The 24779-nt window shown below is 40.4% G+C and overlaps 2 protein-coding genes across 3 annotated transcripts in view; one reads left to right on the forward strand and one right to left on the reverse strand.

The window, feature by feature from the left end:
* Window positions 1-2512: 2512 nt before the first annotated feature.
* Window positions 2513-18099, reverse strand: LOC139471628 (cleavage stimulation factor subunit 1-like). The gene is made up of 13 exons (XM_071254020.1): window positions 18017-18099; window positions 17267-17394; window positions 16241-16318; window positions 14865-14957; window positions 13744-13784; window positions 11943-12065; window positions 10292-10414; window positions 9849-9924; window positions 9423-9502; window positions 7871-8026; window positions 6112-6256; window positions 4763-4843; window positions 2513-3609 (listed from the first exon to the last, which is right to left on the reverse strand). The coding sequence occupies exons 1-13, from the start codon at window positions 18073-18075 to the stop codon at window positions 3497-3499; spliced, it is 1296 nt and encodes a 431-aa protein (XP_071110121.1). The 5' UTR covers window positions 18076-18099; the 3' UTR covers window positions 2513-3496.
* A 301-nt stretch (window positions 18100-18400) lies between these two features.
* LOC139471574 (uncharacterized) overlaps window positions 18401-24779 on the forward strand; it is a 36412-nt gene continuing 30033 nt past the window's right edge. For both annotated transcript variants that reach the window (XM_071253949.1, XM_071253950.1), the window contains exon 1: window positions 18401-18452. The gene's annotated coding sequence lies outside the window, so the exon portion shown is untranslated. The remainder of the gene's footprint in view (window positions 18453-24779) is intronic.

Below are 24779 nucleotides of genomic sequence, written 5' to 3' on the forward strand. Positions count from 1 at the left end.
GGCTGGGTTTAACGCCACTTTGAACAGTGTAAATCAACTAAAATAAGGTCTCACTTATCCATTTTACGAAGAGCTGACTTAGCAAAATGGTGTCAGTGATGCCTTCAGGTACATAAAATGTTGATTGTAAAGCTGCACCAACATGATTAGCCAAACTCGAGTTTATGTTCATTTCACAAAATGAATGGAGTTGTTTCTGTTCATGTTCAAGTTTTTATCTACAGCAATGAGATTGTATCAACCATCAATACAATACAGGGAACAACCATCGACATGATTACCGTGAATATGTTGAAAGCAAATGTCCTGGGCAGTGCCAATAAAATCGTCAACATTAATTTTCATTGGTAAAGAGTAATGTCCGTATTAACAAATTTCCGGATCAATGAACACATGTTGTTGAGTAATGTCCTTTGTATGTTATACATTCTTCACTGATCTCGCAAGGGTCATGGGTTTATGTTTCCTCCGTTAGTTATAAGAGGCCATTGTAGGGTACACAACAAATTTATCATACCGCACACTTAAGCATAGTGCAGGTATTTCTTATGCAAGCAAGTTTTGGTCCGAATCGGTAAGAACACTACAGTTCGGCATTTATCCATTTAGTTCACTTTCAACATTCATAGTAGCAGCAGATGACAGAAAACAAACTTAAGATTTATTCCCCCTAGATCTATTTCATTCGGAAAATATCGTAAATATCTGGAGAATGGCATTGTATCTTCAATAATTGGAGATACAAAATGGCGGTTGGTATGTTGCAAATGTAATGCCAACAGTTTGGCAATTCGAGCGGGGAACACATCAAATGTTAGCGGGGTATATTGAAAATAATAGAATGGGTCTCAGGCAATCAGAATCCAACATTCACGTGTAAGGTAAGATGAATATATTTGTCATACTTCTATCAATGACACTTCAAGTAGGCATTTTACGTGTGCCAGAGAGCCAACGCATAGCCGGTTGATAACCGGCCCGGTATTATAGTATTTATACCCCTGTCGCGCTGACATGTCTTGTTAATGCATGGGCGGTCAATATCAGCCCGTATGGCATGAAACTGGAGTTACGTTCTTTCCCGTGACAGTGACTTCAAAACAAAATGAACATGTATTGCATTCACTTGCAAATTGATACATTTTACAATTTGATGTTGTGGTATATGATTAATAGGTTATGAAAAAGCAGTTTTCATATACCGCACATAAACCCGAGGACCGAAGACCAGAGGACTGATATGCAGATTGAGGCATGATAATAACATCAAAATATATTGACAGTAATGAATGGAAAAGCAGGTCCAAACTATTGGACTATTGAAATAATGATGTATATGTTACCAGCCAAGGTATCAGTGGGATTCAGACCTAAGGTGCTTGTCGGGTGTCGGGATCGGGTGGTCAGGCTGGCTGACTTGGTTGATGCATGTCATCGTCTCAATTGCGTGGATGGATGCTATTGATGTCAATCACTGGATTGTCTGGTCCAGACTCGATTATTTACAGACATTCGTCATATAGCTGAAAAAATGAGTTAAACAAAAACAAGCACATAATTTCTTTTTTTTTTGTGGGTCTAATTTCATTGGAGGACTATTTCTTGCCTCATGTATTGTTACAAGAATGGGGCTCAACATTCAACTAGTGTTCAAACCTATGAAGTAGAACTCATTCCACCTCCCCACAGCCACCAAAATAAATGTGTGCATGTTTTATATCCCAACTAATACTGGTTTTATCATGCCAGCCCACAGAGATAATTTGCGGCAGTTTTAACACTGATACCCTGCAAAACAAAGTATACAGACTCTGAGCCGACAAGTGCTTGTTTCTTAATGCTGAGCGCAAGGCACGGTAATGACAAATTCCATATTTTGTCATAATATTGTTATGATGCAGCCAGAGATTTAACCACCAACCTTCTACTCTCTGGGCAGATGCTCTTTCCCCTACACCATGGAAGAGGTCCTAAACACACAGGCACTCATAGCATTACATGAGTGAGTGAGTGAGTGAGTGAGTGAGTAAGTGAGCAATATTCCAGCAATATCACGGTGGGGGAAACCAGAAATGGGCTTCACACATTGTACCCATGTCGGGAATCGAACCCGGGTCTTCGGCGTGTTGAGCAAACGCTTTAACCACTAGGCTACCCAACTGCCCATATATGATAGGAACAACCCTGAAGTGTTTTTCATTTTTTCATCAAGTTCATGTTACAAGCATGCATAGTTCAACACAAGGTAGACTGCTTCAGGAGACTGGTCAAATGGTTCTCTCCCTGACATTGCATCATTAGTACACACATGGAACACACAGATGTTCTTGAACTAACATCAACGATCAAGATTATGTCTTCAGATGTCAAATTGAACCTTTATTTATAGATCTAGATCTAAATTTTTGAAACACCATAAACACAAGTACCAACATTATACTAAATAGAATCACGTGCATGTCATGAGTATCAGAGCTACCACTATTCCTATAAAACAATGGAAATCAGCTGATACATAAAAAAAACATTTTTATTCAAGATTTGTATTACAGATTTTTACAAACCTAACTGCAATTATTTTCTAAGAAATTGTAACAATGACGATTTAACATTTCCCAAAGTGAAAAGAAGGAACAAAGCTTCTCTTAATCCTGAGTAAGTGAATTGTAGTCATGTGCTTAGTTCAGCAATATTACAGCAGAAAAATACTCAACTCTGGAACTGATAAACCAGTGGTTGATGGCATGAGCAACTGTACATGCTGAATGAATGGTGTCATGTCATCCAGGGACCCACTCCATTAAGCATTTGTGGTGCTGTGACATTTCTAAGCCTATTATAAACTATAGAGCTACTATAGTTTGAAATGCTGCAAACATTTTGTGAATCTGTTCCCAGGGCATTAGCTGCTTCGTGTCCGATATGACAAGCACTGGATACTAACATGGAGTCACCTGTTGTGTGCCTGAATCTGTAAGGTGCATTATCTCTAAAGAACAACAACCATGGACATGACACTGTTTCCATCGGTTACTTCCAGTGCTGTCGATCAACATGACCCCATGATGAATGTTGAATGATGACTAGGTCTTGAATTTTTCACCGGCAATTGGGAGGATCGCGATACTTTGTGCCACCATATTGAGACTTGGTGCCACCATATGTGTATCAAAAGTTCAACATGTAGCCATTAATCTATGCAAACTGATATAAAATTGTGCATGTTACAGGTTATGAAAATACTTTTTATCTGACATTAAATGGAAGGTACAAAACTATTAAAGCCAATGCTAGTTTAATTGATGCAGGTCGATAAAATATGTTTTGATTGAGTTATTAGCCATTTTCTTTGATGGCTTGTAGATATTACAAGTGTTGTGGGTATGTGTTGCATCATGTGCCCCACCACAGCTGTGTTGTGATGGAGTTAATCATTACAGCCCTAATGATGCAGCACACTGTTGTCCATGATGATGTCCACTGTTGATGATGCAGTTCAGTCTGTGGAAGCTTTGCGGTACCAGAAGCGTGCTCTGTAGTCATCAGAACATGTGACGAAGGCCGGCCCTGTCGGAGAGTGGACGATACTGCGTACCACACCGTTGTGACCTTGAACAGGGACAAACATAAACTCTCATCATTCTTATCATGATCATTAAACTCATATTAATACAATCATAGTGCTATGACCTCACCCAGACAGGTACACTGCAACATGTGCGGTGACATCATTCATTTGAAGTATGTCACTCCTCCAATTCGCCTTTGCTGGACTTATATGTGACATGTTATAAAACGGTAATTGATACATTTCTTGTTTGATATATATATATCAGACCCTTGAAGATCTGGGGAAGAATAGCTCTTCAGCAACCCATGCTTGCCGTAAAAGGCGACTATGCTTGTCGTAAGAGGTGACTAACGGGATAGGATGGCCAGGCTCGCTGACTTGATTGATACATGTCATTGATTCCAATTGCGTGGATCGATGCTCATGATGTCAATCACTGAATCGGCTGGTCCAGATACTATTTTGTAACAGACCGCCATCATAAAGTTGGAATATTGCTGAGAGCGGCATTAAACAACAAACAAATAAATGATATATATCGCTGGTTTTTTTGACAATTTGACTTCCAGTCTATCATTCTCAACTGCACTGATACATATTGGTAATAGGCTATCTGAAGCATATCGTTAAAGGACCCTGATACACAACAGGTCTTATTTATACACACAAGGCAAGCATGGGGTTCTTTGGAGCTATTCTTCTGTGGATCACCCCAAGGAGACAAGCATGGGGTACTGAAGACCTATTCTGCCCTGGAACCCCACAAGGAGACAAGCATGGGGTACTGAAGACCTCTTCTGCCCTGGAACCCCACAAGGAGACAAGCATGGGGTACTGAAGACCTCTTCTGCCCTGGAACCCCACAAGGAGACAAGCATGGGGTACTGAAGACCTATTCTGCCCTGGAACCCCACAAGGAGACAAGCATGGGGTACTGAAGACCTATTCTGCGCTGGATCACCACAAGGAGACATGCATGGGGTACTGAAGACCTCTCGTGCTCTGGAACCCCACAAGGAGACATGCATAGGGTACTGAAGACCTATTCTGTCCTGGATCCCCACAAGGAGGCAAGCATGGGGTACTTAAGACCTATTCTGCCCTGGAACCCCACAAGGAGACACACCAGCATGGAATACAAGGGACCCTATTCTGCCATGGATCCTGTCTGGAATAAGAAGATGTGCTCACCCAGAGAAAGGAGTTTCTGTCGTTCCGCATTGCGCGAGTCCCAGCAGCACAGACTTGTCGTCTTCTCATCAGGGAACAACACTGTAAAACAAAAACACTTATGTCAGATGTAGAAAACAACACTTATATCACTGGAATATTTTACAATTAACTTTTAGTTAATTGCATACAGGTTTAAGAAACTTACAAATCAGAACTTAAATTCGTAAAAAGCTGTACTTAAGCTAAATTTAAAGAAACGACCGACACTGGTCCAACTGAGTGAGTGAGTGAGTTGGGTTAAACGCCGCTTTTAACAGTATTCCAGTTATATCACGGCGTGTCAGCTTAATGTGGGAGGAAAGCTTGAAGTGATGCAGGTCTCAGAAGTTTACCACTTCGGTGAAACCCATGAGCACGGGTATGGTGCTGACAAACCTAGAAACATAATCGGGGCGAACCGGGATTCGAACCCACAATCATAGGTTTCTGGCATGCCAAAGGGACGTAACTCTGCACAGCGAATCGCGGCGCCTTAGACGACTGGGCCACCCGTGCCCCCCTGGTCCAACTGATAGTCTCAATGTGGCGTAAGACGAACAAAGTGGCTGTCACATGACATATGTGGGGACGTACCGTAGTCCTCGATGTGGTTGAAGACAGACTGAGTGACTGTCACATGACACATGTGGGGACCTACCATAGTCCTCGGTGTGGTTGAAGACGGACTGAGTGACTGTCACATGACACATGTGGGGACCTACCATAGTCCTCGGTGTGGTTGAAGACAGACTGAGTGACTGTCACATGACACATGTGGGGACCTACCATAGTCCTCGGTGTGGTTGAAGACAGACTGAGTGACTGTCACATGACATATGTGGGGACCTACCATAGTCCTCGGTGTGGTTGAAGACAGACTGAGTGACTGTCACATGACATATGTGGGGACCTACCATAGTCCTCGGTGTGGTTGAAGACAGACTGAGTGAATGTCACATGACACATGTGGGGACCTACCATAGTCCTCGGTGTGGTTGAAGACGGACTGAATGACTGTCACATGACACATGTAAGGTTGGTTGGTTGGTTTGTTGTTTAACGCCGCACCCAGCAATATTTCAGCTATATGACGGCCGTCTGTTAATAATAGAGTCTGCATCAGACAATCCAGTGATTGATATCATGAGCATCGATCCACACAATTGGGATCAATGCTCATGACATGTATCAACCAAGTCAGCGAGCCTGACCACCCGATCCCGTTAGTCGCTTTTTACGACAAGCATAGTCGCCTTTTACGGCAAGTATGGGTTGCTGAAGACCTATTCTACCCCGGAATCTTCACGGGTCGACATGTGGGGACCTACCGTAGTCCTCGGTGTGGTTGAAGACGGACTGTGTGCGATGCTCCTGCTTCCCCGTGGCACCGGCGCCGGTGTACATGATGAGGCAGCGGTTGGTGGACAACTCCCACAGCTTCACCAGCGAGTCCTTGCCACTTGATAAAATGTACTGTGGAGATACATACAATGAGTTACATGTGCCACTTACTATTTAACAATGTACAGGATTTGACACCATGAGAAAATCAATGAGGTACTGCATTCACTAGGAAACTTTTATTCCCGGAATCTCAGGGATTCTTCACTGGAGAAAAGCGTGCGATTCTGCATTTACTTGCAACATATTTTTCCCTGGAATCCTAAGGAGACGAACATCAAAACATTGTTAATAATTCTAATAATACTACCTGTATTACATCATTGGCATTGATCCTGTATTTTGGTTGCAACCACACCATAACTGAATCTGAACTATCACTATCAACTACACCAAACTAGTTGTTCCCGTATAAGCACACGTCGCCTTCAGCTCTTCAGTGCGCAAAGGCGGGAAAACCTCACTTCTTTCCTGCGTGTGCTGGAGACAACACCTGAGGCTAAGCTTACTCTTGCACTCGGTTATGTGGCCACACTGTTTTAACTGGTATCATAATCAGTACTTAGTATCAGTATCATGCATTAATACTGGCTGGTTACTTGAGTATTTTCTGGGGTTGGTATCAGTGTTTTTTTTTACTGTTATGGTGTCATCTGTCCCTCCCCTACGTGTCAGAAAGGCATAATTACTAGAGGTGTAACAATACGGGAGGGTACGATACAGTGTTTACTGGTACAAGCTAAGCCAAGTTGATGTCTTTCTGCTATCTAAAAGATGTGACAAGTACAGTTGAAGAAGATATAAGGTGTTTATTTACTGTTATACAAATTGTCAGCAATACAGTATGTATTACTGAAACAACAAACAGGCTTTGAAACTGTTAAACGTACCCCCCACACACACACACACACACCTTTTTATTTCGAAAAAAATCTTTATTTCTATATAAATTACCGCCAAAGACAATAAATAGATCTTAATTGTGTGCACACACACACACACACACACACTTTTCAAAAAAGCTGTATCCGCCCATGTATTTCATGTATTTTCTTGAGTATAATCCGCACGCCCCTCTAGCGGGCTCAATATTGTGGAAAAAAAGAAATTTGAATATTATGCTCAGAAAAAAACTACACCGTACCCCTTCAACGAAGTCCAGCAGACGAACGGGTGATGAGAAACTTCGTCAGTCCAAATTCGAAATTTGAGATAAAAAATGCACTATACTCAAGAAAATACGGTAGGTAAAACTGTGTTATGAAAATATCGTATGTATCGCGATACATGCTTTCCAAATCGACGCATCGTATCGTGGGCTGTGCATCGGGATACAATACTGTATCGCCGTATCGTTACACCACTAATAATTACGGCTTGACGTGCAGAGTTTACTTATGTATGGTGGAGTCCTATTGTAAGTTTTGCACTCCCCTCTCAAAAATGGCTTCTAGAAGCTAGATGTCTCCACTAAAGCCAATTGTAAGGAAGCTGCTAAGAAGAAAGTCAAAGCCATCATGTCCCTGCCTGACACATGGACTCCAAGACCACAGCACCTATCCCGACACCTACTTCCCCAACAAGAGTTGTGGGATTCCATATTGACTGGAACACTGCTATGCCCTGGAATCCCCTGGAAGACATCGGTAATGGTATCGTTTCCTGGTCTATGAAATCATTACATACCTTGGAATTTCTGGCGAATGTGACTGAGCAGACTTCATGTCCGTCGTGAGCGTTCTTGAAGGTGTTGATGCAACGGTGACTGACACCGTCCCACACCTTGATGCTGCCATCTTTGGAGCAGGTGGTGAACAGATTGGCATTGGGGCTCCAGTTGACCTGAATGATAAGTGACGTGAAGTGAGTGTGGTTGTACGCCGCTTTTAGCAATATTCCAGCAATATCATGGCGGAGGACACCAGAAATGGGCTTCACACATCGAACCCGGGTCTTCGGCGTGATGAGCTAACGCTTTAACCACTAGGCTACCCGACCGCCCGGACCTGAATGATAAGTCGGACGGAGTGGTGACACATAGCTCTGTGATTGCTTAACAAAATTTGAGTGTACAAATAGATGAATCAACAGCCTTCAAAATTCCCGTTAGTCCGCTTGATCGAGACTGCTGAGGACATGCAAACCGGAAATGATGGTAGTCCGCCATGACCAGTCGCATTGAGGCTTATACGTTCTGAACCAGTTCTAAATGCTTCAGGTTAGTTGAAATGGGGTTTAACGTCACGTCCAAGATTATTGCACTTATATAGCAACGTGCATGTGTATGTGTGTGTGTGTGTGGCTGCTTGTACTAGTCCAGACTGATGCCGATTTATAGTGCTAGCACACTGAGATACCATGCCGCATTTTAACATGAATACTCCACTCAGACACAGAATACTGACTCCGAGCCGACCAGTCCTTGTTTTAGCCCCTTAATGCCGAGCGCCAGACAGGGAAACAAGTACCATATTTGAACGTCTTTTGGTATGATGCGGCTGGGGATCGAACCCCAGACCTTCCGCTCTCCAGGCGGACATTCTACCATTAGGCCACTGAGGCGGTCATCTCAATGCTTCAAGTTTGCTAGAAACTGAATAAAACTGAAATGTAAACATAGTAAACAGTTTTGTCTTGTTAAACGCAGGACTAGCTACAAACTGAGGACAGATTGAACAAAGCTGTACCAATGCTGTAAGCTGTCAGCAAATGAAACAACTCGTAACACATAGTATTAACCACTGGTTTGCCTGTCCCAGACTGTACCTGTACTATGGCATACTGTACACTATGGCATACTGAACACTATGGCATACTGTACACTATGGCATACTGAACACTATGGCATACTGTACACTATGGCATACTGTACACTATGGCATACTGTACACTATGGCATACTGAACACTATGGCATACTGTACACTATGGCATACTGAACACTATGGCATACTGTACACTATGGCATACTCAACACTATGGCATACTCAACACAATGGCATACTGTACACTATGGCATACTGAACATTATGGCATACTGAACACTATGGCATACTGTACACTATGGCATCTACATGTATCATTTATCACAACGAGTGAGTGCGTGAGAATGACTGCTTTTAGCAATATTCCAGCAATATCACGGCGGGGGACAACAGAAATGGGCTTCACGCATTGTTCCCACATTTATCACAGAATAGGATATTCAAGGAGGAGTGAAACAGACTAAGGACACTTACAGACGTAACTGGTCCTTCATGCTGCCCGCTTGGGTCGTGTGACACAAAACACTGGAATGTATTGACGTCGTAAAGCCGTACTGAAACAGTTCATAATACATTAAGTAGTCACTCTAAAGGGATGTAAATATCAATTTCTGTCCCTCCAAACATATATCGCATGCGGCAAAACATAATGTGCCTGCATCTGCGTTCTTTTCGAATGTTCACATTCTGTTTTTCAAAAAGATTAAAAAGGAGAAATATTTAATGAGGAAAAATATCCTTGGTAAATGTAAAGTGACCACACCTGGCATCATTATTTGTTTGTTTGTTGTTTAACGTCGCACTCAGCGATATTCCAGCTTCCATACAATAAGCATGGGTTGCTGAAGGCCAATTCTAATTCGGAGGCATCATTATAACCAAGGACGCGCCATGACTTACAAGTGGGATGCTCGGTGCCGACAAGCACATAGTCTCCTGATGGATGGAAGTTGATACACCTCACTTTGGCTGCTTCCTGGAATTGGGAGAGAACACATCTGATGTCATCTGAACGTTTCAAGGAACATGAATACTTTACTTTGTTAATACTACATGAATTTGAGTATCTATGACATTAGTATACTTATCCTGACACAACATGTTATGTATTTCCAACTGAACTTGGATGATATAACACAGAAACCTTAAATATGCCTCTTTCTCCTCTGAGGCGTCCTCAGCCCTTGGTTATCAAGTCATATGAAATCTGAATACATACTCAATATGACACTGAGACGACTTTGTTGAAATCATGGAGCAAAAACAGCTTACTTCGGTATTGTATTGTATTCCACCCTACAAACAGTTGCGTCTGATTACCTGGAGTCTTCCATGTACCCTACCTGCATACTCTTGTAGGCTTTCTTCACCGAGGGCTTGGAGAACTCAAAGAATCGGATGCTGAAGTCGGTACTCCCTGACGCCAGGATCTGGTGGAAAGGATGGAAGTCCAGGCATGTCACCTCCTGGAAAGGAAGTCAACCAGTCAGCAACGGGGACACATTGATAACCCACACATAAACCAGGATAGTGTGAACCATGATCGTCTGAACATAGTTGCTCTAAACAGTAAGTCTGATCTAAGTAAATCTGAACCATGTTAATCTGATCTCACTGAGTCTGAGTCATCTTGATCTGGACCTCTTTAGTCAGATCTCAGAGAATCTCAACCATTTTAGTCTCAACGTGTTTAGTAAATGTCAGCAAGTCTGATCTCGGCGAGTCTCAACCATTTTAGTCTCAACGTGTTTAGTAAATGTCAGCAAGTCAGCTGTCGGCGAGTCTCAACCATTTTAGTCTCAACGTGTTTAGTAAATGTCAGCAAGTCAGATCTCGGCGAGTCTCAACCATTTTAGTCTCAACGTGTTTAGTAAATGTCAGCAAGTCAGATCTCGGAGAGTCTCAACCATTTTAGTCTCAACGTGTTTAGTAAATGTCAGCAAGTCAGATCTCGGCGAGTCTCAACCATTTTAGTCTAAACGTGTTTAGTAAATGTCAGCAAGTCAGATCTCGACGAGTCTCAACCATTTTAGTCTCAACGTGTTTAGTAAATGTCAGCAAGTCAGATCTCGGTGAGTCTCAACCATTTTAGTCTCAACGTGTTTAGTAAATGTCAGCAAGTCAGATCTCGGCGAGTCTCAACCATTTTAGTCTAAACGTGTTTAGTAAATGTCAGCAAGTCAGATCTCGGCGAGTCTCAACCATTTTAGTCTCAACGTGTTTAGTAAATGTTAGCAAGTCAGATCTCGGCGAGTCTCAACCATTTTAGTCTCAACGTGTTTAGTAAATGTCAGCAAGTCAGATCTCGGCGAGTCTCAACCATTTTAGTCTAAACGTGTTTAGTAAATGTCAGCAAGTCAGATCTTGGCGAGTCTCAACCATTTTAGTCTCAACGTGTTTAGTAAATGTCAGCAAGTCAGATCTCGGCGAGTCTCAACCATTTTAGTCTCAAGGTGTTTAGTAAATGTCAGCAAGTCAGATCTCGGTGAGTCTCAACCATTTTAGTCTCAACCTGTTTAGTAAATGTCAGCGAAACGTTAAAACCCGAAGTGATGCAGGTCTTGGATGATTTCCGCTTGAGCACAGGTATGGTGCTGTCAAACAAGAAACACAAAACGAAGGTGAATCTTTAATTCAAACACACATTCAGTGGCAAGTACCTCTGCACAAAGAAAGACTGGACCACCTCGGGTTACTATCTGGTACATGGCACTAAAGAGTTTTGGAAACTGATTTGAGGGCCCATTCCAGTGAGGCTTTGTTTATATTTTTATTTATTCATGTTTTGAAAGGTTAAATCATAAACTGCCATCATCAAATAATTAATATCAATCTTTTCTTATTATGATAGTCAGTAGTGTCCTATCATATCATGTGTATCTGGTAAGTTGACAAGGATTGGGGGTGGTGCATCAAATGCTTATGTGGGGAAGCAGCCCCCCAAAGGGAAAATAACACTGTTGACCATGGTCAGACATGAGGGTAAATTCTTACTCCACTGTGATCATAGAGTGTTCTGATGACGGGATGATTCTCCATCTGCTGTTGAGGAGTTTCCATGGCAATGATTTCTGCAGGAGTTGCACTTTTGGCCAACATTCTCTCTACATCCAGGATCTATGACAGATACATGACACAAGTTACACACAGTTTTGTTTACCAATATACTTTCTATTACAAAAAAGCAAGGTACATAACTTGGACTTGGTATAACACAGATCAGCATCACAAATACACTCAAAGCAAAAACATCACTTGACATTTTATGAGGGCTTCAGGCATTTTCTAATATCATAACTGTAAACAAATGCTTAACTATAAATTTATTACCCCTCTTGACAAAGGTAACCATTCTTTTCAACCAAAGAAACATTACTGTGTATCCTTGCAATAATCATGATAATGTTCTCAACACATTTTTCAATACTGTATGTGTCTGTGATGATTTTAATATTATATATGAAGCCAATGTACTACCTTCGTGCTAGATATGTAGGCATGTCTCTTTGTAATGAGTAAAATATGAGTTAGTAATTTATATTGGGATTGAAACCCAAGTAGAATTGTACTGTTATCTAAGATAGTGTTATTTTCAAGGTGTATCTGGTAAAGATACAAGACAGTGTTACAAACAGCTGTCAAAACTCTTCCTGACGTGGACCCATCAGATCAAGTGATTCTGTTAACTGCCATTAACTTGGGTAGGCATGTGCATTACAATGAGTGAGTGAGTTGGGGTTAATGCCGCTTTTTAACAGTATTCCAGTTATATCACGGCGTGTCAGCTTAATGTGGGAGGAAAGCCCGAAGTGATGCAGGTCTCAGACATTCAGTGACACCAACGAGCACAGGTATGGTGCTGACAAACCTAGAAACATAATCGGGGCGAACCCGGATTCGAACCCACAATCATAGGTTTCTGGTGTGCCCACGGGACGCAACTCTGCACAGCGAATCGCGGTGACTTAGACGACTGGGCCACCCGTGCCCCGCATTACAATGAAGCATATGCAGACTAACTTGTGGTTAATCAGGTCAATGGTCTGCACAACAATCGACGGATGTTGTTTAACCCTGCAGTCAGCAATATTTCATCTGTACCACAGATGCGTGTAAATGATCATCATCAGCCTGATCAGTTCATGATGATATGCAATGAGAATTTAGGAATAGTTGAGCACACATAAAACCAGCATACTTCTGAAAACTGATACACTACTGTTAACATATACATGTCATTTCTCCAAACAAAACATCTCTCAACTGAACAGCTCTCAATCACCTCTCTAAACTAAACACCTCATAATCACCCCTCTAAACAGAACACCTCTACAACACCTCTCTAAACGAAACACCTTTCAACCACCTCTAAACTGAAATCTCTCAATCACCTCTATAAACTAAAGATCTCTCAAAACTGAACACCTTTCAGTCACCTCTATAAACTGAACACTTCCAATCACCTCCATAAACTAAACACCTCTAAAAACTGAACAACTCTTTTATAACCTCTCTAAACCGAACACCTCTCTAAGCTGAACACCTTTCAATCACAGCTCTCAATCACCTCTCTAAACTTAACATCTCTTTAAACTAGACACCTGTCAATCAGGACAGATGATCACGACTGAAATGGGTTCCAGTCGCATCCAATCCCAGTTGTTTTGCAAGTGGTGAAAGCTACGGCTATGTCAGGGTGTGACTGAGTGGATATTGGTTGTGAAGCTTTGTGCCGGCATAGTTCAGAAGTACAGCAGTAGTGTTTAACTTAGTTAACTGGTGAAGACATACACACCTTGATGGAGGCATCTTCAGACCCTGTGGCTATCAGCTGACCTGAAAGAATGCAGGGAAATAACACATTACAATGTCTGTAAGTTTACCCAACTATTCAAAGCCCAAGTAAAATGTATTTTTTAGAGTAAAAATATCATTTATACTTATCCTGACTCATACTTATTGCTTATCTCTCTCTCTTCCGAATAGGTAGTGGAAACATCCTGTGCTGTTCCCAAAGAACAGAGAAAACAGCTCACCCAAACGCACCCTCACTCCGGAACCATGTGACCAAGCCCATTAACTCATCACTCTCTCATTTTGCGTGTATGAGCTGTATCAGAATTTTGACAGTTTAACTCACAGCTGCTAATACAAATGATAGACATTCTACAGCAAATATGACTTTTATCAAGTCAAAGTAAGGCAGTTATGATATATGTATCCATTCTCTGTCAACTAAGGTTTGTTTCAAGGCTTCAATAGCAGTAATATGTTTGTGGTTGCTGTGCTTAGTTTGAGTTGGTGCTGTCACAGTATGTGGTAAAGAGGACCCTCTGGGACGGGGTAAACGGAAGATGTAAATATCGGAGGGATGCACCATTTCCGCAAAATTTATGTAAACATTACTGAATGATATATTGAATAAGATTAATAAAATATACCATGTAAGTTCAGATATAAAAGGAAAACTTTTCCTTATTACCAGATAGTGTAACCATGGCAACAAAATGATTAACTTGCGTAATTCAATACAGATTTGATATTCTATTGATCATGACGAGAAGATGTAGGAAGGCTGGTGGTCTGGCTTATGAACTGGATATGCCATTTTGATACAAATTTCAATCTTAACATGGGTACCCACCCCCCTCCCTGTATCAATTTTGTAAGCACCCAGGATGCTTCTTATGGCAAATATGGTATGTGAATAACATATGCAACAGTTGATAAGTGCAAGTGTGGGGCGGACTTTGAACTGCAAGACAGCACACTTTTCATACATAATGTCTTTACTGGTTACATATATTGGCAATCGTTAATCATTTTGAAAGTAAATCTAGATCGATCATCAAACTGATTATTCGAACAATAGCTCCACTGTCTGACTGGCTGCCACATGGTACATTTCTCTTTTACCTGTGTGATGGAAGGCCCCGGCTCGACATGGCCCCTTGTGAGCGGTCACGTAGCATGTCTCGTACAGTGCAGCCTCGGCAGAGATTGTCTGAACTGAAAACAACAGAGTGAGTAGGTAAGTAGAGTTTAACACTGCTTTCGCAATATTCCAGCAATATCACAGCTGGCAATATAAGAAATTGGCTTCACACTGTACTCGTGTGGGGAACTAAGCCTGGGTCTGTGGGTCAATGTGATATGAGTAAAAGCATTAAACACAGGGCTACACGACCGCCCAGAGAACAACAGAGAGTGATTTATAACAGCTTAGTCACAAGGATCACAGAATGTCAGCTTGATGTGTCAGAAAGGCTACTGTGACCAAGACCATGCATGTTTGTCACCACTTCTGTGGAACCCATCAGAAAAATATTATGCTGATAAAGGGATCATAATTTGGGAAAATCCAGTTTGAACCCAAGATCCTGGAATGGCAAAGGGAAGCAACTCTTCACAGTAAAATGTGACATAGTTTACCACTAGTCAACTGACTCTGAGCCGACCAGTCCTTGCTTTAGCCCCTTAATGTATGACTCGGCGGGAATCGAACACCTAACTGGCAACAAATTACCGAAATCACTCTTTAATCAGTCTCGTTAATCTGACACAGTGATCAGCATACTCCGGGTTCATCTGCCGGTGAGTACACAGCCCGTGTTTTGATGCGAGACGAATCAGCTGGTAGCTGCATATTACAATGATTGCAGATATAAACTTGCTTAACAATAAACAATTAATGCTTTAAATAAAGAAAACAGGATAAATCACATGCTTAGATGACCTCAGTCTTATCAAAATCAGATACATATTCTCGCTATCGCTGAGGACATCCCATTACAGGTCATGTAAGAACAACCTTTCGGGAACTGTGACCTACCAATGAAATGACCAACACCAAATCGACGTTGGACACTTAGAAAGCAGCTTTCTGAAACTTTGGGGTACCAGTTTCAAAGTTGCGACTTCCATTCCAGACTTTGCTTTTTAAAGTATTTTGAATAAGTCATACAGTCTGTAACAGTTGTTTTGTGTTTAACTTTCGAGGCTGCATGATTAGAAAACATATTCCGCCAACAATATAACATAACAATATGAATATTTATTTTATATTTTTTATTACGTGTTTGAATCCGTATTTATCGTGTAGTTGTCCGATTTTCGATCACGAACGTTGATACTTCTTAATTTCATTCATCCGACATACTCGTTAATCCAACATAATCATTTGCAACCATCAATGTCGGATTAATGGGACTTGACTGTATCTTCATTCTAAAAACTTGAGAAACTTGGTAAATCCTGTAAAGAATCATGAGAAAAAGTATAGAATTCCTCACCCTCAGTCTCAAACTCCAGATCGATACCAGAACCAGGTGCAACCATTTCAGGATTCAGAGCACGGGATTCATTCTGATCTGGAATAGAACAGTTACCATGGTTATTAGTAAAGACAGTGTAACAAATCTGTTCACAACATGTTTCACAAAACGTCACAACATCAGCATGATCAGATGACGCTGGTGATTTTATGAGCGCTTCTGATAGGTAAGATTTTGTATTTGTATGATTTACAAAATGCTGGTGATCATGGTTAACAACATCTTAGCTGTATCATATTTCATATATACAGTCTGGTAGCATGAAACTCTAATTGACAAATGGGATTGGGACCAAATTTTTCAGCTTTCGTGTTCTTTTGTTGTGTGAAATTTAGGCAAGTTATCAAACTGTATTGCAGTTGTATTGTATTGCTATGACAAATACCTCTTGACCTTCATGCTTAATCTCCAATGCTGAGATTGGTTCATTTTCTCAGACAGTGACTGGTAATAATCAAAATGTCCTAAAGACCTTATTCAAATTTTGTAATGAAATAGAAGAATGTCCTTTCAAAAGTTGATCAAATCATGCAAATATCCTATGATATATGTCTCCAGCAAACAACAGCAAAATCACTGATTATGGACTTGGGTACCTGTGTTCCAAACATCCGACCCAGACTTAAGTAATTGACTTGAATACAAAAGACATTTTCATTTCATCTTGGCCACATCTAAGTCAAAATGCATCGAGACACTCTATCATTTCCCTTCAATGTAATACACATGACAAAAATAGTATGGTGATTGAAATGTCGACGTCACTTGCCAAATAAATGCTAGGTAGCAAATGGATATATCCCTGTGTAATGGGTTTTCGGACAATTAAGAAACATTTGTAGTTTTCTTGCTAATCATATGAACAACTGTAAAACATCTCAATCATTTATAAAAGACAACTTCATCTTAAGAACAACTTATCATCTGAGTATTTACAATACACTGGATAATTGAGGATGTGGATGTGATAACATGGCCTCTCACCTTCCTCCACTTTGAGTCCCAACTTCATCAGCTGTAGCAGTCTGTCTGAGGGGGGACAGGCAGGGTGGGGCTTGATGACACTCGCAAACGTGGCTGCCAGTTCCTTGTGCCCATCATAGATAAACTGGCTGAAATCAAACATTACAGGTAATGAGGTCCAAAGCAACACAAATTTTAAGGCCTTAAGCTCTATTGAGCATTTGTTGGTTCAAATGTCATGTGTGAAAGAGCAATGACTTCCTAATGGGGATGTAATTCTTGGCACTTTGGCCATGCAATTGTTGTGATGCCACTACACATCGACTTGAAACAAAGGCTATCGTAAGTAAATGCCATATTTTGTTTCCAAAGTTACAATGTGCTGTTTGAAATGTGTACCTGGTGAGGTTTCCCGACGTCATTATGGAAGCAATATGAAAGTAGAGACAACATATTATGATCTCTGTCTGAAAACGTCACTGTACTGGAATTTCAATCATAAAGTTGCAAAAAGTCGGGTCTTTTTCGATCAGTGCACTTGTTTTAGAATCTTGATAACTGTCCTTCATCAATTATTTTGAGTCAAAATGGTGGAGAAAAGATTACTAGGGTACATTATTGCAATATTTTCAAGCTGACCGGCTGCCATGCTTTGTAAAAGTAGCTTCGAATAAACTTGAAATTAACGTAGACACTACAGATTCGCATTAACAAAGGCATACAGAACTAGTAACTGTTCTTAAAAAAAAATGCATAATAATAATGTCACACCTGATAATCAATCTGTACAAGAGGTCTCTTTGTTTAACTTCTAGTTCGCCGGTCTTCATTTTGCTCGTGTTGGGGATTCCCTGTACGACACACAGACGGAAGTATCCCTTGTTTATAAACGCTATATTTTGTGAACCAGTTTAATGAACCGGTTTTAGTGTAAGAGCATGATTAACTTTAGGCATTTGAAAACATCGCAAAAGGCAAATAATAAATCACTGACCGTCAATTATATGAATAATCACCAGTTTATACACGCATAAAGCTTAGCTAAACATCTAGAATTAAATATAAGGGAACTATTTCCTCTATCGCTCGGTGCGGACGAATACTGACACTTTTCTGAGCATACCGGTTTCTATTTTTAGAATTCATGAGGATTCCCCTGGATTCGGCCAGTGAAGAGCTGACGTATTTGCAGCAGTTTGCACAACAGGTAAATTCATCCAGTTCAATATTTAAACTCATATTTCACATCATTTATGATACTTGGGGACATATTTCACCCGTTTATGCAGCTGACAACAAAATTAAAGCTGACATTTAAATGAAAATAACGACTTTGTAACCGCCACATAAGGTCAAACGTCATGCATGAATAATCAACAAAATTGCAGGTAAGCTTTATCCAGCATAAATTACCGTCACGGTCAACCGCGCACGACAGCGTTATCAGTATGTTCTTTGATACTTATGGTATTATTTGTTTGTAAAGTAATGCGTTTTAGGCGGACAACGAATGCGACTTCGATATTCTGTCTGATTTCAATCTGCATATTCAACAGCTGTGCAGGAAATGCAGGTGCACAACTCAGGGCGTATTATTTCACTCAGAGTGACTAGAACAGGTTTGGACAGCTTTTGTGGTGAAATGTTATATTCATTCTCAAAACTGTCCTGTTATTCTGATAGTTGGTCTATAAGTGATGGAGACCAGGGTCACTTTATCAATTATTATTATCATATATGATAAAATTGTTAGTCTACCAGAGCATGCACACAATATATGTATGGCCTCATTCAATGCACATATGACCATGGCCACTAAAAATACCATTTTCTTTTTTAAAAATGTTCCAAATGCTTCCAACTTCATTACAACCAAATATGACGAAGCTATATTTAATTAATTCAACTGATTACATGTCAGCATCTTTACTCTATTTTCTGTCCGTTTTATGTTTGATTGATTTGATTTAAAACTGATACATTTGGCAATTTCTTTCTTTATATATATATATATCGAATAACTGAACACATTATTTTTTGAAGTGGTAGCAGCAGTATAATTCCTTGATTGGTTCTAAATGAATATGGTATACACAAATAGGTTTTTGTTGCGGTTAGTCAGTAAAATTACATCTAAATCACAGCTGTCTCTATCACATTTATTGAGTATGAAATAAGACACACTTGTAGTCAATACTGAAGGCAACAGTAAAGGTACATGCCGTGAGCAAGGTCACAGCTGCATGCTGGGCTTTCCAGGTCATGCTGGGGTCAGTGATACATACAGAAGCATTAAACTTGTTAACCCCACAACTCACTCACACAAATAAAGACTACAAGTAAAATTTTATTTGTTCGTTTTATAAAGATAATGTTCTGTTGCAAGTCAAAGGTGGAGTTACCTGTCTGAAACAAATGCTGTCATGCATTCAGGAATTTTATCCAGGATTCTTAACTAAGTGCCTCTGGCACACAAATTGGGAAAATTCATTATTTTGTTAAAAATTGGGATTTTAAAAAAAAGTACTTATTTTCTTAAATTTGGAGGTATTTTAACATTGTATTTTGAGATTGTATTCAATGCAATTATGTAAAACTAAGCATTAAAACCTCTTCCTATTTATTTGCTCCTGTTATGAGTAAAGGTTATCTCTACTTTGACAGTTTTGTGCACTGGTTATTAGTCATAAAAAAGGGACAAGCATGGTCCCAGTCAGAGAGGATCCAAATGTACAGTGTTTTGTCTCTAGTCACATGCAGACAGAAGGAGGAATGATGTAAGGTGTCCAAGTCTTTAACAGATAGCTGGGTTTAGGGGGAAGGGGGTCCTTGCCCACTCGGCACAGCGTTGGCCCATCCGGCTGGGGACCACCTCTCCCAATCCTACAAAATGTTATAAATTGTAGCAGGATCACAAGGGGTACATGGAGTTTAATGTGTCCCACGTTAGGTATCGTACCACAAGCTGGAGGCGAGTGGTACAATACCCAATGAGGGGCACATAAAACTCCAAATCTCATTAAAATAAGATCTTAGTTCTTGCGACCTTGGAGAACTAAGATCTGATTTTAATGAGGTTGGTCAAACCCTATGTACTCTGAGTGATGCTTCTATAATGAATTAATAGTACCAACATATTTTAATATGACATTGTAAAAGAATTAAAACAAATTCAAAATTGATAGAAAACTGCTGTTCAATTGATCAGAGGTCAGCTCATGCTATGGCAATTGACTTTCAAAGCGAGAAGCGAGAGACAGACGATAATTTTGATGGAATCAGTCGTACAGCCCGTAACTGTCGTTCAGAATACCCCATTTTAAAGTTTTCGAGGTTGCATGTTTGGTAAACACATTCCGACTGTCACTTTCATGATTTGGTAAGTGATGCTTTGATTGGTTGGATGAAAGGTCGTTCTGACGTGACCCGTAATGGGATGTCCTCAGATCTTTGTTTAGTGATAGCGAAAACTAAGATCTGATGTTAATGAGATTGCATTTCAAGATGCACCATAGCTTTTATTAGCATCCCAGTAATGCCTGTATTTTATGCCCCAAGGGTAGGGTGGGGGATGTGGTAATCTCATGATGAGAGCCCATTCTTGGTGTCCCCCAATGAGATATTTGTTAAAGTAGAAAAAACCCAATTCCTCTTCACAAACAGATTCCTGTACACCCAGTAAGTGTCATCATGTTAGAACTTGCGACCACAAGCAGCTGATCCACACCTCAAGATACTAGCATATACATGTATTACAAACTGCCCTGAAAACTGCCCCAAAATGTTGCCCAGCTTGACAAACCACTCTCATTCACTCAGTCCTTCCTATGTTTGAGGTATAATATAATAGAATGGTCTCATAAAGTAAATTGGATCAATCTAGTATTATGCAACTGCTATAACTATGTATATAGCCCAGCCTATACTGTTTAGCATAAAACAACAAAGAACCATATTGTTTACATGTGTTGATTCATATATTTTTATGACAAACAAAACTGCTCAGCATAAATTAATGAGAGAGAACTGTTCATCAGTTACAACAGCCAGTTCATGGGAGATTCATTAGGTTCATTAGTTACCAAAACCAGATCATTGGGGAGATTTGTTCATTAGTTACCAAAGCCAGATCATTGGGGAGATTTGTTCATTAGTTACCAAAGCCAGATCATTGGGGAGATTTGTTCATTATAGTTACCAAAGCCAGATCATTGGGGAGATTTGTTCATTAGTTACGACAGCTAGGTTGTAAGAGAGATCTGTTCATGAGCTACGACAGCCAAGTCATGGGAAAGATCTGTTCATGAGCTACGGCAGCCAAGTCATGGGAGAGATCTGTTCATTAGCTATGACACCCAGGTCATGGGAGAGATCTGTTCATTAGTTATGACAGCAGGTTGTAAAAGAGATCTGTTCATTAGCTACGACACCCAGGTCATGGGAGAGATCTGTTCATTAGCTACGACAGCCAGGTCATTGATGAGATATGTGCATAAGTTACGACAGCAGGTTGTGAGAGAGATCTGTTCATTAGCTACGACAGCCAGGTCATGGGAGAGATCTGTTTTTTAGCCAGGACAGCCAAGTCATGGGAGAGATCTGTTCTTTAGCCAGGACAGCCAGGATGTGAGTGAGATCTGTTCATTAGCTATGACAGCCAGGTCATGGGAGAGATCTGTTCTTTAGCCAGGACAGCCAAGTCATGGGAGAGATCTGTTCTTTAGCCAGGACAGCCAGGACAGCCAGGATGTGAGTGAGATCTGTTCTTAGCTACGACAGCTAGGTTGTAAGAGAGATCTGTTCATTAGCTACGACAACCAGGTCAAAGGAGAGATCTGTTCAGAAGTTACGACAGCCAGGTCAAGGGAGAGATCTGTTCAGAATTTACGACAGCAGTTTGTAAGAGAGATCTGTTCATTAGCTACGACAGCAGGTTGTAAGAGAGATCTGTTCATTAGCTATGACAGCCAGGTCAAGGGAGAGATCTGTTCATTAGCTACAACAGCAGGTTGTAAGAGAGATCTGTTCGTTAGCTACGACAGCAGGTTGTAAGAGAGATCTGTTCAGAAGCTACGACAGCAGGTTGTAAGAGAGATCTGTTCATTAGCTACGACAGCAGGTTGTAAGAGAGATCTGTTCATTAGCTACGACAGCAGGTTGTGAGAGAGATCTATTCATTAGCTACGACAGCAAGGATGTGAGAGAGATCTGTTCATTAGCTACGACAGCAGGTTGTAAGAGAGATTTGTACATTAGCTACGACAGCAGGTTGTAAGAGAGATCTGTTCTTAGCTACGACAGCTAGGTTGTAAGAGAGATCTGTTCATTAGCTACGACAACCAGGTCAAGGGAGAGATCTGTTCAGAAGTTACGACAGCCAGGTCAAGGGAGAGATCTGTTCAGAAGTTACGACAGCAGTTTGTAAGAGAGATCTGTTCATTAGCTACGACAGCAGGTTGTAAGAGAGATCTGTTCATTAGCTATGACAGCCAGGTCAAGGGAGAGATCTGTTCATTAGCTACGACAGCAGGTTGTGAGAGAGATCTGTTCATTAGCTACGACAGCAGGTTGTAAGAGAGATCTGTTCGTTAGCTACGACAGCAGGTTGTAAGAGAGATCTGTTCATTAGCTACGACAGCAGGTTGTGAGAGAGATCTGTTCATTAGCTACGACAGCAGGTTGTAAGAGAGATCTGTTCGTTAGCTACGACAGCAGGTTGTAAGAGAGATCTGTTCAGAAGCTACGACAGCAGGTTGTGAGAGAGATCTATTCATTAGCTACGACAGCAAGGATGTGAGAGAGATCTGTTCGTTAGCTACGACAGCAGGTTGTGAGAGAGATCTATTCATTAGCTACGACAGCAAGGATGTGAGAGAGATCTGTTCATTAGCTACGACAGCAGGTTGTAAGAGAGATCTGTACATTAGCTACGACAGCAGGTTGTAAGAGAGATCTGTTCGTTAGCTACGACTCTCAGGTTGTAAGAGAGATCTGTACATTAGCTTCGACAGCAGGTTGTCAGTGAGATCTGTTCGTTAGCTACGACTCCCAGGCTGTCAGTGAGATCTGTACATTAGCTACGACAGCAGATTATGAGAGAGATCTGTTCTTCAGGTACAACAGCAGGTCGTGAGAGAGGTCTGATTACCACGAACAGGAACTAAGGCACCCATGTGTAATTGTATGCTTTATGGCAGATGTTGCCAACAAGTTACGTGATCAATAGCATTGTGTTTCAAATAGATGACATGTGTAAGTTTACAATAACCTGGTCAATGTGATCAATGTTGTCAACTGATTTTGATTAAGTGCAGTTTTCCAATTTCAAATCATTTGATTCTTCACACATACATAGATAAAGTAGAAAAATTCCACTGTTAGGTGCCTTGGAGGTTTCTGTGAAAGATAAGTTAAAGTTCAGTTCGGTTGGGAAAAAAATTAAACAAAAATTCAAAGACAAAGCAAGGTTACCAGAAGTGGCTGAAGTTACTGCCCTCCACTGTCAACACTGTATTGTCACCGACATCATCACAGAAGCAATTACTTCTGCAAAGTAGTGAGTTTTGATTGCAAAATCATCTCATTTCTGCATTGCTAGATTCTAGAAATTTATGTTTATATTCTCATACAAAAGTTTGTTCAGATTGACAGTGCTGAAAATATATTTTTTGAAATGATTTTTTTCACTCTCCATTTTGAGGATATATAAATTTAAAACAATAATATAACAAATCTGAGGTATATCGTTTCCTCTTCCAAGGTGTGTTCTGAATGCATAAAAACCTTTGTTAACAGTCAAATAGAAAATTTATAACCTTGTTGGAACAATGTTTCAAATCATTATTTTGTTGATACCTGTTGATTGTTTGATTGTAATGCCCTGTGAAGCATTATTTATCTTTTATAATAATGAGATGGAGACTACACCAATAAAAATTCAACCAGTTTAGGGTTGCTCTTGTTCGAGGATGAAAGGAAGATAATATACCCATTTTAGCCCAGGGAAATGGAATGTTTGGATTTGATAGACAGTGATGTCCTTACGTGTCATATTGTCAGTGCAGCATAATTTATTAAAAATATAGGTAGATTGTTTGTGTCATTATTTGGGTAATGCATGTTCCTTTATGTTTGCTTGGAATATCCAGCCTGCAATGTCAGATTTTTGTCGGTATGCATGTTGTTGGGAAATACATTTTTTGTATGTTTTCAATCAAAATAATGCCATATACAAAGTTCCCATTGGTTAGGTTTAAAAAAGAATATTTTTCATATTTTGATCTCAGAGATATTTATTTTCTTTATATTTCAAAAAGATTTTCTTGCTTCATTTTCAGGACAACAACAAACTTATACTATGTGAAACAGTAATTTTATGTACATTCAATTTTTCCAATAATATACAATCCATAAATTATAAAAGTATTGAGTGGTTTTGTCTATCCCACTCCAGTGTCAAGATCCCTTCGGGGCCCAGTACTCCAAGCGAGTGGAAAGAAGTGATGAACACCAGGGCTGTGTGGTAACAATGGGG

Source organism: Haliotis cracherodii, unplaced genomic scaffold, assembly GCF_022045235.1.
Source record: "Haliotis cracherodii isolate W230 unplaced genomic scaffold, xgHalCrac1.p SCAF_23, whole genome shotgun sequence".
NCBI lineage: Eukaryota > Metazoa > Mollusca > Gastropoda > Lepetellida > Haliotidae > Haliotis > Haliotis cracherodii.